The sequence below is a fragment of the Armigeres subalbatus genome, chromosome 3, assembly GCF_024139115.2.
Source record: "Armigeres subalbatus isolate Guangzhou_Male chromosome 3, GZ_Asu_2, whole genome shotgun sequence".
In the NCBI taxonomy this organism is placed as follows: domain Eukaryota; kingdom Metazoa; phylum Arthropoda; class Insecta; order Diptera; family Culicidae; genus Armigeres; species Armigeres subalbatus.
In genome coordinates, this window is record NC_085141.1 from 227,159,570 (window position 1) to 227,175,952 (window position 16,383).

General features: G+C 42.8%; 2 protein-coding genes across 2 annotated transcripts; both read left to right on the forward strand.

Annotated features, from left to right (window-relative positions):
* The first annotated feature begins 4,142 nt into the window (after positions 1-4,142).
* On the forward strand, positions 4,143-6,818 carry LOC134226308 (phenoloxidase-activating factor 2-like). Its single transcript, XM_062707005.1, has 5 exons — positions 4,143-4,298; positions 4,380-4,532; positions 5,068-5,211; positions 5,278-5,514; positions 5,587-6,818. The coding sequence occupies exons 1-5, from the start codon at positions 4,176-4,178 to the stop codon at positions 6,751-6,753; spliced, it is 1,824 nt and encodes a 607-aa protein (XP_062562989.1). The 5' UTR covers positions 4,143-4,175; the 3' UTR covers positions 6,754-6,818.
* A 7,317-nt stretch (positions 6,819-14,135) lies between these two features.
* LOC134226311 (inactive CLIP domain-containing serine protease A30-like) lies at positions 14,136-16,151 on the forward strand. The gene is made up of 3 exons (XM_062707008.1): positions 14,136-14,374; positions 14,438-14,942; positions 15,519-16,151. Exons 1-3 carry the CDS (start codon positions 14,196-14,198, stop codon positions 16,116-16,118), a joined length of 1,284 nt encoding a protein of 427 aa, XP_062562992.1. The 5' UTR covers positions 14,136-14,195; the 3' UTR covers positions 16,119-16,151.
* The last annotated feature ends 232 nt before the right edge of the window (positions 16,152-16,383 follow it).

Here is a 16,383-nt window from a genome sequence, read left to right on the forward strand (position 1 = left end):
GAAACCTACACATCTAAATTTACATTAAATCCCAAAATTAAACACTACTTAACCAAACTATTTTTATTTTTATACACTATAATACCGTTTTTATAGCATTAAGAAAATAAAGAAAAACATGTATATTGTATATGTACTAGTCTACGTCGGTTGACGAAATAAATAAATAAATAAATAAAAAAAAAGAAGCGTTCGCACCATTGATCCCTTCCAACAGACCTCCTGCAGCGCTACGATGCCGAATCCACGATCCTTAAGCACATCGGCGAGTATGCGTGTGCTCCCGATGAAGTTGAGAGATTTCCAATTCCACGAACCGAGTTTCCAATCGCTAGTCCCTTTTCGTCGCAGTGATCTTCTCCGATGGTTCAGGTCCGTACTCTCTTGTTGATTGTTCGTTTCGTATGTTTTTCTAAAGGCTGGCTTGCAGGGCCTGACACCAAACCCCCTAAATTTCCGGAGGACCATTCCTCCTTATTCCCGGTGGACCATGGTGCACAGTTTCACTTAGAGTCCCTCGCTGGCACTCGGACGATAATCAGCCGCTCATAACATGGAGAACAGACGCTGTTGTGAGCCGATCCTGACATGGAGAACAGACGCTCAATAAGATTTGCACCTCCGGAGAGGAGTAAACCCCCCCCCTTCCCTGTCAGCATACGACCATAGTTCCCACCGGGATTGGTTACCCGATCTTCCCTAAGGTTGCTCGTATCCCGGCCAGCACCACGGGGAGGTAGGGATAGGAGTTACTGGGTAAGAGGCTAAGGACCGCAAGATGGGGTCTATTTTATTCCTACAGGTACGCGAAGTACCAATGGTACGCTTTACCCAGCATTTGCCGTGCCAACATTTCTTTTTTCTTTTTTTTATATTGCTTAAGAACCACGTAAATATCGTAATCCTCGTTAAAAAATGGCTAGACCCCTAAACCGACGAAAAAAAAATGTAAAAAATAGCGTAATTTTTTTTTAGAAGTTAAACGCCTAAATATCGAAATTTTCGTAAAAGAAATTGGCTAGACCCCGAACCCGACGAAAAAAAATTTAAAAAAAAATACCACGTAAATTTATTTTAGTGTAAACGTTTAGATTTCAAAATTCGCGTAAAAAGGATCGCAGTGTGTCTAGCATCAGATCAAGTAAAGAAACGTTGAAGTATCATAATTGTTTCCTTATGATATTTCAAAACCATTCGATTTTGGCAATGGGGTCTGTAAAATAATATTTAAATAATAATTTTCGCTCGCACTAGAGGAAGAGAAGTATCGCGGTTTTATGTTCCGAACAAATCATTTTTTTTTCAAGTGAAACGTGTTCCTTCCAAGTTTGCTGAAGGTAATAATTGAGAATGGTGGATATGAAAGTGAAGTGCTTGAAACAAAATCCTTTGGTATCTTCCAGATAGCTGCTTATTTCGGTCAGTGTGTCTGACACTTTCGCGATTCTCTCCATTTGCCGGAGTAGATATACAGAAAATAAAAGGTAATTTGAATTTAGGCTTATAATTTTGCACGTGACTATCGTTTGCCATTCGCGTTGGTCTTCCAGCGCATAGGCACTTTTTTGTACGGGCAGGAATTACGTGACGACCAGCGGAGTCGAATTGGTTTTGCCTTTCCGTCCATTTTGTTGCGGGTTGCATTGCGACCAAATTGAGCTTGTATGTCCGCTACTAAGGCCCGCCTTCCGAGGTAGTCAAACGGAGGAGAGTGAAATTCGTTTTAGTTAGTCGAGCGCATTTCACCCGACAGTCGCCAAAAACTGTTGTTGAGGTCACCATTACGAATACCATACAACCCCCGGTGGCCAGGTTTCGAGAGCGCGGTTCCCGTACGTCGCCAATAGTCGTATGCTGAACCGAGCCCGAACCGAGAATTCGGCACCAACAATTCGAAAGGGTGAAACTGCTTTTGACGTATGACTACGTCTGTCTTTTCTATATTGGGGTACACTTTACGATTGCGGAAATCGGGGACCGTCACGAAAATATGATAGACTTTAAACTTTAATATCTCAGCCGCTTCTCGATGGGTTTTAATTTTTTTTGACCATTCGATCAAGGATGACGCTTCTTTGTTTTTATATAAAAATACTGATTTTTAACTATTTATTATCGATAACTGATGAAAAGTTTAGAAATAGGTGAACCAACCAATCACTTCTTCTGAAAAGAACAGTTTAACTGCGAAAATGGACTGTTTCGGTGGTATCGGCATTTGGCGTGGAAGCTTGGTTTCTGTTAGTGATTCCATCCATTTTAATTTACGGGCTTAATTTATTGTACACAAAAAAGCTGCTTTGCCATTTTGATCGGGATTCCGCAAAGAGCGGATCGACTAAATTTGATGCAGCGAAGCGGACACAGCAGCACGAAGCCGTGGGTAGCAGTGGCAATGCTGAAAATTCATTCCAATTGGTGGAGGCTAAGGGAAAAATCATTGAGTTGTCGGACAATTTCAACACAAAGTTTGGATGCGTTTGAATGCAGTTAGTTATTCATTTAAACAAATATATTGCATCATCTCCCTCCGACACGCGCTTGTGATTCGGCTACCGAAGAGCAACCTTCTGGCGTCGCCAAATGATAAATTTTGCACTTAGAGCAAAATTCTCGGATCTTCCTTCCGTTGTGTAAAATAATGGTGCAGCAAAGAACCGATATATTTACAATAATGCAACTTTTCAATTCCTAGCAGCAAAAAAATAAGAATATTGTGAGGACATTTTATTTTACTACTACTGATGCCATTCAAACAAACTTATTGCATCGTTCCCTTCAACGCGCGCTTGTTATTCTACTACTGAAGGGCAGCTTTCTGTCGTCGCCAAACGATTAAGTTTCGCACTTCGAAAGAGATAGATACACACACTATGATGACAAATACCATCCATTTCGTGAAGCTACGTAGTCCTACGTCACTTTTGCGTACAACCCAATTGGGCTGCACCTTTGAGTTTTACAAATAAGACCTTCTCACTCCTCTCAAAAGAGGATTCGCTGCTTTCGTCGGTGGTGTTGGATTGCGTAGGTGGGCTCAAATTGGGCCAACAGCGACGTGAGAAGGTCTTGTTTACAAAAGCAGTTTCGACCTTTAGTAGCTTTCTTTTAGTATCGCAAGGTGAATCGGAAAGGTACGTGAAGCCGGGTCGTCAGAGAAAGTAGGCTACTAGATCGAAGGAACGGTTATTCTGGAGAATCTCTGACAAATGGTCGAAAGGACACAAAGTCGAAATGACAAAAGGTCGAAAAGACAAAACGTCGAAAGGGATTGAAGGTCGAAAGGCCAAAAGGTCGAAAGAGACAAAAAGTCGAAAGGGACAAAAGGTGAATAAAAAACAAGTTGATTCATTCCCAAGGAATTTGTCAGAAGGATGATTTAATAGGAATAAAATTTATTCCTACAATCTTGCAAATAATAATTGTTTAAAAAAAAGCGAAATTCCCAATTCTCTTTTGAATAACAAACTCTGGAAAAAGTTTCATCCAGCCGCCACTCCCACCGCACCTTTAGTTCGGCCATTTTGACAAAAGTTCACGCCACCATCGTGTGGAGCAACAATCGGCCACTGGTAACCCGCCGGTACCACGACGCTATCGAGACGCCTGCGCCGCCAGCATGGTCAGACGAACCATCGGCACCCCGTTGGAGAAACCTATGTCTTCGGAGCCCGCCGGAAAGTTGCCCGTCTTCGGCACACCGCCGAAAAGTCTCTAAAGGGATGTAGGTACTCCCAGGATTCAGGCGGGTGATTTTGAACATTCAGCCAGCAACCGATCGAGGATTTCCCCTGAGAAATTGTCTCAAAAATAATAGGCAAAAATAATAATAAGGCATGTCAATAGACTGGTGGTCTCTCGCACGCGAGAGAGGCGCTTAAGTCCCAAAGTTTATTAATACCTTCAGATAATTTGCGAACGGTTACAACTTCCAATGTAAAACGTTAGAATTAAATAACATAACACTTCTTGTTTACATTAAATACTCGAAAAAAGAAAGAAAAGTAAATTAATAGTAATTATAGTACTGATCTTATTATGCAAATTCAAAGAATACATTTCTCTGATATGCATTGCTTTCCAATCGCAAAATGGGGAAACCCCCTCCTTAGAGGTACGCTGAAATAATCCATTGGAAGACATATTTTTTCCATTCTTCAGTAGAACGAACAGAGATGCAGACTGCAGTGCGATTATCAGTTTGGCGATTTTTGCTAATTTGTACAACCTTTCATGTGCTGTCCTGGAACCATGCACAGGCGATGGACAATGTGATTCCAACGGATTACTCCAACATGGTGAGAAAGTTTTTCATTTGCATTTGTTTGACAATATGATATTATGATTGATTTTTTATTTCAATATAATCTTTCTATCAGACGTGCCATTTAGCAAACGGAAAAGAAGGCATCTGTGTATACGCTTATCTGTGTCAAAACGATGTGATTAACACCGATGGGACGGCGATCCTTGATCTACGGTTCTCTGATGATTGTGTAGACTATTTTCTGAAGTGTTGCTCGAAGGAATCGGTAAGTAAGACTGTAAGGACTTGGCCGGCGCCGTTATCGACCAACATTTACGGGTTGCTGAAACGTGCACTTTGAGAATAGATGGAAAATCACAACCACTATTTACTTGGATCATAGTGCAATTTGCACCAGTTCTGATCAATCACGGAGTAGCAGCCATTGATATGTACAGTCAGTCTAAGCTAAGCTAATTGGAAACATATGTTGAAACTAGAAGTAATTTTGTTTAGGCTTTTGTTATTTTAGCTACTAATGGTACATGTTTTATAACAACCTCTGTTATAAATAAATGCCGTAACAAAATTACAAGTTCTGGTATAAATCTGTTTCCATCTACTAGTCAATAGCAACTATTGCTTTTGCTAAATTATCATATAGTAAACATAAACCGATTTTCTCGCAATGGTATACGGTTTAAGAAAAATATAGATCTCCTTGTATGTTCGTGATAAGATTCTTACACATTCTCGAAATATTCATATCTTTTTACACAAATTCCCATTTTATAATATCGAGTTGATTCTATTTTTACTAGGCTTGCTTAGAAAACACTGGTACATGTCTACCGAGGACCCAATGCAAAGCTAATCTTGATTTAGCGAAATACAAAGAATTTAAGCAAACCGACGATTGCGATTGGAGCGGTTACCAATGCTGTCCAAATGATATGTCTGGGGAAGTGAGTATACTTTGCTGTAGCTTTGGTCGTTTCCCTTAAATTTACCTGAACTACGTATTTCCGCAGGATGGCACAGCTGTTGACGGCGTCGACGGTGCTGGTGTCAAGAAAGATGAAGGCACTGATGACAACTGCGGCGTTGACTCTATTTGTGTTCCGCATGACCAGTGCTTGGTTAAACCGGACGGCGTAAATTTGGTGCAAGCGAATAGTTCCGTATGTAATGGACCAACCACGTGCTGCCCTCTTGTTAATGTTAATAAAACATCGTCCAATTCCAGTACCAACTCTTCTGAAGGAAAGGTAGAAAATTATAATTTATTCATTTGTTTGAATCTAATACGATCATGAGAAAAAAAATTCAATTATTTCCAGACATGCGATAACGGCAATGGAGTTTGTACTTCAAGAAGTGAATGCAAGGGAACGGTACACGCAGATGGAAATAAGAAATGTGGCGAGTTAATTTGTTGCAGTCGATCAGACGGCAGTGATACATCAGGAGAAAATACCGATCCTCCACCTACCTCCACTAAACGACCAGATGTTAGCACTTGTGGAGAAATGGGAGGAACGTGTGAATCTAGGCGTAAATGCCAACAAGAAACCGAGCGATCCTCTTCAGACTGCGAATATGGTACCGTTTGTTGTCAATCGGCAAAATCAGAACCTGATTTAGAACTGAAAGAATGTGGCTACCGGATGGGCAGTGGAATAATATTTGATACCATTAATCGCGAAAATGGCGAATCGCAATATGGAGAATTCCCATGGATGGTTGCCATTATGATCAATAATGCGGCCAAAGCTTCATTATCCTGTGGTGGTACGCTGATTAATCCGGAAGTAGTAATTACCACTGCCGACTGTGCCAAAAAGTTTTGGCGAACGCCAAATAAACTTACCATTCGAGCTGGTGAATGGGACATGGGAGCTAATATGGAGCCCATCCCGTTCCAAGAGCGTCGGGTTGCGAAAATAATATATCACCCAGAGTTCAAGCACACCACCCTGGTGAACAATATCGCGCTTCTGTTCCTGGACGACAAATTTGATCTCTCTCCAGCTATCAACACCATTTGTCTTCCTCCTCAAGATTTCACCATCGACAACGGAGAGCTTATTGCCACCGGATGGGGAACCACGCCGCAGAACCGCACAAAATATCAACAGATTCTCAAATATATTGATCTCACCTACACGCCAAAAACACAGTGCGAACGAATACTTCGCAGGGCCACGTCCAACAAGAAATTTCAGCTGCATTCTAGTTTCTTCTGTGCCGGAGGCCAAGTTGGTTTGGATACATGCAAAGGTGATGGAGGATCTCCTGTAGTGTTCCCCATTCCAGATGATTTCGATTCCAGATATTACGCTGTTGGAATGGTGTCTTGGGGCGTCGGTTGTGGAAGATCGAGTACGCCAGCTGTTTATACTGACATTGGGCAGTTTAGAGACTGGATCGATGGAGAGATAGATAAGGAAGGTTTACATATGCAATACTATGATTATGTACCACAAAAAAGCAGTGATGAAGTTTAATAATTTTTAAAAATACCCTCAATAAAAAATGTGTTTGTGAGCCAAAACAAATCTAACTCTTTTTCCAGTCACCCTAAGCCGATTTACTCGCAACAAGTTGCATTCGTCAGAGAATGTTCCTTAATTCCCTATTAGGAATTGGCCGGATCAGACCATGGGCTCGGAAGTTAGGGTCAACATTCATTTTTGTACGCTAAACGCGTTCAAGCAATCAGAAGGGTTGTGTACATAACACGACCGCCCAACGTAAACTACACAACCGTCTCCAAACGATTATGTTTTGTACTTTGACGACAATTCGTCTTGGATCAACGATCAACTTTCTCATTCATAAAATTGTGGTTTATTTTGAAAAATATGCATGTCCACTAAGAGCAACAAAAAAGTCAGAATCTTGCGGGATTTTTTTTAAACTTATTTTATTTGCTAATTATCTAATACATGCATTTATCTCTTAGACTAGGTGTTCCGTGTTTTCTTAATACTATCATCCTTATTTGCTATGTTACGTTTTTAGTTATTATTAATACTTTTCAATTGCCTCTGGCAGTTAGGATTTTTCCTCTGATTAAATTGAACCATGAAGGAATTACAATGTTTTAAACTTAAACTTAACCTAATTTATACTAAGGGTACAAAGGAGCTAATCGTTGCAATAGAAGATTGCAACGATTTTATCTAAAATTCGAAATTATTTTGTTGGACATCTGTTGCGATGTCTCAATATTAGAAATTCTATGAAGTTCATTGGTACTATACCACGGAGGCAACTTCAGAATCATTTTCAAAATTTTATTTTGAATCCTCTGAAGTGCCTTCTTTCTGGTATTGCAGCAACTAGTCCATATTGGCACAGCATACAACATGGCTGGTCTAAAAATTTGTTTGTAAACCAAAAGTTTGTTCTTAAGACAAAGTTTTGATTTTCTGTTTATAAGTGGATATAGACACTTAATATATTTGTTACATTTGGCTTGAAGGCCTTCAATGTGATTTTTAAAAGTTAATCTTTGATCTAGCAGAAGTCCTAAATATTTAGCTTCGCTAGACCAAATAATTGGAACCCCATTCATAGTGACAATATGTCTGCTAAAAGGTTTCAAATAAGAAGCTCTCGGCTTATGTGGGAAAATTATAAGCTGAGTTTTGGAAGCATTCGGGGAAATTTACCATTTTTGCAAGTAAGTGGAGAAAATATCCAAACTTTTTTGCAATCTACTACAAATGACACGAAGGCTACGCCCTTTGGCTGAGAGACCTGTGTCATCTGCAATCAAAGATTTTTGACACCCTGGTGGTAAATCAGGTAAGTCAGAAGTAAAAATGTTATACAATATGGGCCCCAGTATGCTGCCTTGGGGAACACCAGCCCTTACAGGTAATCTATCAGATTTAGTCTACTGATAGTTTACCTGCAGTGAAACGATCTGATAAATAATTTTGGATCAGTTTAATGATGTACAAAGGAAAATTAAAATTCATCAATTTTACAATCAAACCTTCATGCCAAACACTGTCAAATGCTTTCTCTATATCAAGAAGAGCAACTCCAGTCGAATATCCTTCAGATTTGTTGAGCCGAATTAAGTTCGTAACTCTTAATAACTGATGAGTGGTTGAATGCCCATGGCGAAAACCAAATTGCTCATCAGCAAAAATAGAATTGTCATTAATAAGAACCATCATTCTATTTAAAATAATCTTTTCAAACAGTTTGCTTATTGAAGAAAGCAAACTGATTGGGCGATAACTAGAGGCCTCAGCTGGATTTTTGTCCGGCTTCAAAATTGGAACAACTTTGGCGTTTTTCCATTTATCTGGAAAGTATATGCCAATTGAAAACATTTGTTAAATAAATTTACCAAAAAGGATAAAGAGCTCTCAGGAAGTTTTTTGATAAGTATGTAGAAAATACCATCATCACCCGGGGCTTTCATATTTTTAAATTTTCTAGTAATAGATCTCACTTCATCCAAATTAGTTCCCAACGAAGGGTTAAAAACATTATCTTGGTTGAGAATGTCTTCGAAGCTTCGTGTAACCTGCTCCTCAATTGGACTAGTGAGACCTAGACTAAAATTATGGGCACTCTCGAACTGCTGAGCAAGTTTTTGAGCCTTTTCGACATTCGTTAATAAAATTTTATTTCTCTCTTTAAGCGCTGGAATTGGCTTTTGAGGTTTTTTAAGAATTTTTGTTAATTTCCAAAAGGGTTTCGAACTGGGATCCAACTTCGATTTTAATAAGGAGCGAGATGGCCTTTGGTCCTAGATTCTTGAGTACGATGTTGAAAATATTTACGGCAACCATATTTTTTTAACATTTGATCGCAGGAACGCGATGTCTCCGTCAGGAACGCGATGTCAACTTTTTCGGTTAGCAGGAAGTCGATAGCCTCCGGCTGTTCTTTCGCCACCAAGTTGGCGTTCTAATTAAAGGACCTGGCAAAAGTTGCAGCGCACGAAGAATTGCTTTATTTGCTTGAGCATCTTATGTGACGAGTGACACTAGTTGATTGATGACCTACGACAGGCCATCCGGGGATGGAGGCGCTGGCGGTTGGCGCTGGAAAGATGTAGTCGACGGCGGTGCATTGCCCCAAAATTCTGGGGGCGGGCCGGCGAATGCTTACTTCTGAGCGGGCTTGGCTCCTTTGGGTGGGAGAAACTCCGGAAAGGAGTCGGGGCCGAGGTCGATGTTGTCTTGCTGCTTCTTCGGACGACGGTTGTGCTGGTTGGCTTGCTTGTGAAACTGAATGAATTCAGCTCGCTTTGGGCAGGACCGGCTTTTTGATAAGTGGTCCTGGTCGCAGTTAACGCACATCGTTGCGGGGTCTTCAACCGCGCAGATGGCCGAAGCGTGAATCTCGCCGCAGTTGGAGCAGCGGCTCTGGAGATGGCAGTTTTTTGGCTTCATGGCCAAAATTCAAGCAGTTTGCGCACTGCGTAACCTCGCGATGTACTGGCTTGTACCGCTCCCACTCGATGATGTGATGAAACAGAGCTCGATTGCCGTGCAACTCCTTCATCGTCGTTGTTCCCTTCGGGAAGTGAAGCAAGTACAGCTGGTCGCGGTACTTTTTGTTCACGTTGTGGCGCTTGATCTTGAAGACCTTTTCCGGCTTGAGGCCAGCTTCCTTCAGCTCTTCCTCCAGCTTGCTGATTTCCATATCGTCGAGACCCCTCAGGATCGCTTTGAAGGGCTTCTCAGCCTCCTTGTCGTGGGTGAAATATTCCACCGACAAACGATTCAGGAGAGTCTCCACAGCACGGTAGTGATTGATGGAGGGGACGGTTATTTTGTAGCCGCCCGTGCACCGGCGGAGAGTGACCTGCAGGCCTTGCTTGACGTAGTAATCAATGTTCGAATACACCTTCTCCAGAAAAACCTTTCGTATAGAAGGGCGGGAGCCGCTCCTTCTTTTCCACGCTGCCCGTCGCGAGTACCGCGAAACGATTGCTTTTCAGCACTCGTGTTTGCTTGCATTTTATTCGTCTTCGCCGTCGGCGCGACGTTTTTGCGTCCCGGTGGGGCCGGGCTTGCCCATGGCTTGCTTCTTGCGAACGAACTATACAAAACGAAACTCTCGGTAAAACACGTCCGAACGTGTCGCTTGTCCAGTGAAACCTCAATGCCTGATTGACGCCTTTTTTTTTTTAATTTGATAACCGAACTACTATGTACACTAATATTTACAATAAAAAATTGATAACCTAGATTGGAACTAGCGCCCTAATTGGAGCCTGATCCGAATGCAAGCAACGGACCCTAAACTTTTCTTTACACTCACCAAAGCGTTCATGTAAGGTTTTTATTCCGGCCAGACGGTGGACCTAGGATGTTCTTGTCCTGGGAGGGGTGTTGAGGATCATCCTCAGGAATTTGTTTTGGACCCGTTGGTGGTGGGTTTTAGCGCAGCTCTCCCAGACCGGCATGCCATATTCGATCACAGGTCGGATGATTTGCTTGTAGACAGCAAGCTTATTTTTCAGGGACAATGACGACCGGCGGTTGACCAAAGGGTACAAAAGTTTCAACAAAACGTTACACTTTGTAACTGTTTTGTCAACCTGTTGCCTGAAAATAAGCTTGCTGTCGAGGGTCAAGCCAAGGTAGTCGGCCTCATTGGCCCATTCCACAGTCGTGCCATTGAGGAAGATTTTACAGTCCCCAGGCGGAACATGTTTACGGGATTTGGAGTGGGGGAAAATGATGACCTGGGTCTTCGCCGCGTTGATACAGATTCTTCCAGCTGTAGCGTTGTAGTTTGTACACCAGGCCATCATGCCATACATTGTCAAATGCCTTCTCGACATCGAGTAAGGCCATGACGGATGTTTTTGAGACAAACTTGTTCCGTCTGATGACGTTGGTAACTCGAGTCAGTTGGTGTACAGTTGACCGACCGCGTCGGAAACCAAACTGTTCTTCGAGCAAGATGTTGAGAATTTCGGCAGACTCAAGTAACCGGTGATGAATAGCTTTTTCGAATAGCTTGGATAACCCTGAGAGAAGGCTGATCGGACGAAAACTTCTGAAGGAGGAAGATTCTCCCCAGGCTTCCGGATGGGGATGACTTTCGTTGACTTCCAGGACGATGGGAAGTAGCTGAGCCGGAGACACTGATTAAAGATCAGCGAGAGGTGCTCAAAGAACGGAGCACTCATGTGTTTGAGCTCGAGATTCAGGATGCTGTCGAAGCCTGGGGCCTTCATGTTCTTCGATGATTTGATATATGCCGTCAATTCGCCAGCTGAGATCTCCAACTCCTCCGAGAAGTCGTTGGGAATCAAATGGATGTTGTTAGCATGCTCATTGACGGCTGCTTCTTGTGGACTGACGATGTTCTGCTCAAGATTGTGTGAGTTGACGAAGTGACCACCTATTTCAGCGACCTTCTCTGTAGGAGTTATCAAGCGATCCTTAGAGCCATTATTGTCTAGTGGGATCAAAGGCTTGGCCGAGGCTTGGATTTTAGTATTTTGGTCATTTTCCAGAACGGCTTAGCATAATCTGGGAGAGTGCGGATCTTATTTGAGAAACCGTTATTTTTGAGGTCCAGCATTCTGGCCAGGATAATTTTTGTGATTCGATTGCAGCGTGCCTTAAGTTCAGGCTGTCCAGTACGCCTTGGTGAGTGTATCGATATTTAAGGAGTTGCTTACCTGCCGAGCCGTCGGTACATGTTGCTCCAGGCCGTCGTAATCGCCTCATCGATAGCGCAAAGCTGGCGGTCGATACTTTCCGGCGTCTCTGGACGCACCTCGTAATCGACGGTGTTATCGACGCACTGCTGGAACCGCTGCCAGTTCACTCGATGGTAGTTTCGCTGTAACTGCTGGTGCCGATTGACCGAGGAGCCCAGTTCCGCCACCACCGGATAGTGATCCGAACTGAGCTCCTGGTAGACGACCGGCTGCGAGACGTGGTCACTCAGGTTTGTTATGTAGAGGTCGAGGGTTGCGTGGACACCGGACCAAGAATCCGGGCTCAAGATCTGTTGCCCCAGCCTTGATGTTTGGCATTGAGGTCGCCGGCAATGATAAACTGGCCTTGCCTCCGCGTAAGCTTCACGATGTCCCTCCGAAGGGCAGCCGATGATCCATCGCCGGCTTTGGCTTACGTTGGACAGTATGCCGCGATGAGCGCGATTGTGCCGATCGAAGTGGTGATTTCGACACCGATCGCCTCGATGACACTGAGCTGGAAGCTTGGAAGCAGACGACAGTTGATGTTGTAGCGAAGAGCGATGGCCACACCGTCTCCCCTGGTCGGCCGGTCGAGTCGTACGATGTGGAAGTCCGCTTGTGCGGCTGTAGCGGTGGGAGTATTGGAATCACACGACGGGGGGCCGGGATGGCTGGAAAGTTATCCTCGTTGATTACAGGAACACGGTTCTTCTTCGGAATGATCCTGGTGGAAGCCTTCTTCCAGATTTCCAGGAACTCGGCTCGCTTTGGGCAGTCCTTTGTGGTGGCCCGATGTTTGTCGCCACAGTTGGCGCACTTGGGATCGGTCACCTCCATTTTGTCGCACTCGTCAGTCGGATGGGGTTCGCCACACTCGGTGCAGTGCGGCTTCATGCGGCATTTTCTGGTGCCGTGCTCGAAATTGAAGCAGTTGGTGCATTGCGTGACATCGTGGTGCACTGGCCGATATCGCTCCCAGTCAACGACTGGGTAATTTATAACGCCAACCAGCTTCAGGTCATTCCAGGTAGTGGAGCCGTGCTCCAGATGGATCAGGTAAAGCTGGTCACGATATCTCCTCGCCTTGTCGTGACGAGCGATCTTGTGCACGGCTACTGGCTTCAGTCCGCAACTTTCAAGCTCTGCTTGGAGCTCTCCCTCCTTCATAACGTGAAGTCCTCGCAGAAAAGCCTAGAGCGGCTTCGTGCCGGGGTGGTCATGAGTGTAGTACTCATACTTGTGGACCTCGAGGAACTCCACGACGGATTGATGATGGTCCCTGTTTGCCGGCATCACTTTCACGCCCTCGCTGCAGAGCCGAAAAGTACATTTCAGCCCATTAGCGATCAGCTGGCGAATTTTTGGGCGTAAATCCGGTGGATCGCCTTTCACAAACACGGGCGGGCACTTCTCCTTCTGCTCCGGTTGCACCTTCGGCAGCTGCGATTGCTGCTTCTTCCTCTTTTTCGGCGGTTTGTCATCAAGCGGCAACGGCGAGAACACGTTGCTCTGCAAAAGCTGCTTGGAGGGGTTACCCGCGCCTCCAAGAGCAGTGCGCTTAGGCACTTTTCCAGCGACCGAATCGGCCACCGAGTCTCCCATGATGGGTCCGGGAGAAAATAACGCCAACGCGACGAAGCGAAAATGTAAACAGCGAACGAACGAGAAAAAACACTTGGAAAAAATGCGCGAGCAAAAAACGAGTCCGTACGTGCTGCTGTCTCGAACTAGAATGGGAAAAAAAAACTTCTTTTTGCTAACATGCGTGTTTACTTAGGGATAAAATCACAAAAATGAAAAACAAATCGTATATTCCTTTTCATGGCTTGGTTTTTCATGGGATGAACATGGGAGCTATGAGATGTCCAGGAGCGGTAACCATATAACACTATGGATCATAATAGAAAATGTTACACTAACAGGTTTTCGTGTCCAATCAAATAAACAAATTATAAAACAAATAGATTTCAGAAAATGAATTCTAGTGAATTTTTTAGTGAATTAAATAATTTGATTGTTTTCAAAACACTTTTTGTGCTACGAAAACTTACATATTGCCCCTGATAGTAGAGTTGATCGTAACCTATCAGTGGAGTTCTCAATTTATTTTAGATTCATGTTGTTTATTTTTTCTTTGGGATTCCCATTCATTGGATTGATTGGCTCGAAATAACTGGTGCTGCAGATGATCATATTCGCAATGCCATCAGCGATGCTGGCAGCTTACTCGGCTTTGCTAGTTAACCTCTAGCAATGGGTCGAGTGGTACTGCCGTTGGTCGTTTTGCTTTTTCATTGTGCTTCCGTCTGTCCACAAATAACCAAAGAGATTTTCATTCGTAGAACTACTACGCAAGATCCTGTGCAAGCGTTTTTCAGTAGCTGCGATCCTCGCAATGCTGAATGTGTACAGAGTCAGGATTGTCGACAGAAGTATGAACATATGGATGCCGAGAATGTACAAAGGTAATTAACAAATTCGATTTACACTTTTAGTGACATTTTAAATGAAGGACGATGTAGTAGTTTGGGGCAAGTTTGTTGCAAAAAGGAAGATATCCCGATAGTTTTCCCGGAGCGTACTACACGAAGGCCGGTTATAAAAACTACCAGAACTACTATATCAACTACTACGACAACTGCCCGTACTAGGACAAAGCCGCCAACAACTACAACTACAACTACAACAACAACAACAACAACAACAGAAAAACCAATTATCGGCTGGTCACCAGCAGATTGCGGCGTTCGACATTCAAATTCGTCTTATTCGGTGGACATTAGAGACTCCGAGCGTGGAGAATTTCCGTGGAATGTGGAAATTTTTTCGAAAGATTTGAACGAGTTTGGTTTCCTACAGGATGTCTTCCTTTGCGGAGGGACGCTCGTTGATGATTTTGTAGTGATCACCTCTGCCAATTGTGAAAACTTGCGAGGTTCTACGGAACTGTTTGTTTCCGTTGGTGCTTGGAATCTAGAAGATCCGGAGGAGAAACGGCAGGTTCGTACTTTTATTAATTGTATGATAATAATGTAGGGAAAACTATGGCTTTTATTGGTTTTGTTCTATTGTAGTGGGAGCTCCCACTTTGGCTTAGTTTCAGAATGTTTGATTTATACAAAACTGACTATAGAATAAATACTGCCAGTACCGTTATTACCTCATTATTCATCTTGCACTATTTCTCCATAATTTTCGAAATGAGGAGAAATAGTTAAGGGTGAGTATAAAAGACATTTTAATGAATTCAGGTTTTTTGAACGACTCTTAATATAGTAGCATTACTCTTATTGGAGTTATGGGTGTAGATCCCGTTTTATTGGAACCTTTTTTCTTTTTTTTTTTCAAAATATTGAAATAATTCCAATGTGTTCCTGCTAAATCTTGCTAAATATTTCATATCTGCCTCATTTGAATCTAATATCTAAAGCATCTTGATTTCATTGAAATTCTGCAGACAGACAGCATCATTTTGTGTAACACGATAAAATTAAACACAGAGTACCTCAACTTCATATCTAACACATGATAACTTGAAAGAACTTTCAACTATTTTTTTTCCCAATTTATCCACAGATTCGCAAAGTCGAAAGGGTCGTCAAGCATCCCCGATTCGAGTATCGCACGAGAATAGCGAGCATAGCGCTTTTGATTCTCGATGACAAAGTGGATTTTTCGCGTCACGTCAATCGGATTTGCCTACCAAACGTTGATGTCGATTTTAGCGGAAGCACGTGCTTTTTGACCGGCTGGGGAGGTACGCCTGACAGCGGTCCAGGAATTCGACCGTACATGAAAGTCGTAGAAATGAATCTGCTGAAGCACAACGATTGCCGTGCTGCGATGAAACGAACGTTGCTTAAATATGAGTTGAACGAAAACTTCCAATGTGCACAGGAAGAAGCAACGAACCATATTTGCCCATTTGATGTAGGATCTCCGTTATTCTGCATGATACCGGGACGGCAAAGACAGTTCTATCATGTGGGTGTTTTCGTATGGAATACTTATCTGAATCGAAATGGAGCGTGTTACAGTGGGAATGGAATTGTGAATCTTTTTGTTAAAGTCCAGAATTTCCGGCAGTGGGTCGACGATGAAATGGGAAAAATTCGAAGAGACATAAACATTTACATTCCGCAACCAGAAGAAGAAGAAGATGATGATGATCGTTAGAATCTATACTGCAATAAAAATACATATCTTAAATCTTACATCTTTTTACTTCATAAGCATGAACATAATCTTCAACAAACTCGCACAAATTCATACAATTCTGAATTGTTATATTTTGGAATATCATTTTACCTGTCTAAGAGACCATATATTTTGATTAAAAACTACAAGAGAAAAATATAAATAACGAAAAACGGATAATAAACCCTTAGAAATGGGCGTAGCCAGGATTTCGAGAAGGGGGGGGCCAACTTTTTTGGTCTTC

What these genes read in the sequence shown, in the direction of transcription:
- LOC134226308 (XM_062707005.1), top strand. Translation starts at nt 4,176, where the DNA reads ATGCAGACTGCAGTGCGATTATCAGTTTGGCGATTTTTGCTAATTTGT. An exon ending in CAACGGATTACTCCAACATG is followed by an intron (nt 4,299 to 4,379) that starts GTGAGAAAGTTT and finishes TCTTTCTATCAG; the next exon opens with ACGTGCCATTTAGCAAACGG. An exon ending in AGTGTTGCTCGAAGGAATCG is followed by an intron (nt 4,533 to 5,067) that starts GTAAGTAAGACT and finishes TATTTTTACTAG; the next exon opens with GCTTGCTTAGAAAACACTGG.
- LOC134226311 (XM_062707008.1), top strand. Translation starts at nt 14,196, where the DNA reads ATGGGTCGAGTGGTACTGCCGTTGGTCGTTTTGCTTTTTCATTGTGCT. An exon ending in AGTCAGGATTGTCGACAGAA is followed by an intron (nt 14,375 to 14,437) that starts GTATGAACATAT and finishes TTACACTTTTAG; the next exon opens with TGACATTTTAAATGAAGGAC. An exon ending in ATCCGGAGGAGAAACGGCAG is followed by an intron (nt 14,943 to 15,518) that starts GTTCGTACTTTT and finishes ATTTATCCACAG; the next exon opens with ATTCGCAAAGTCGAAAGGGT.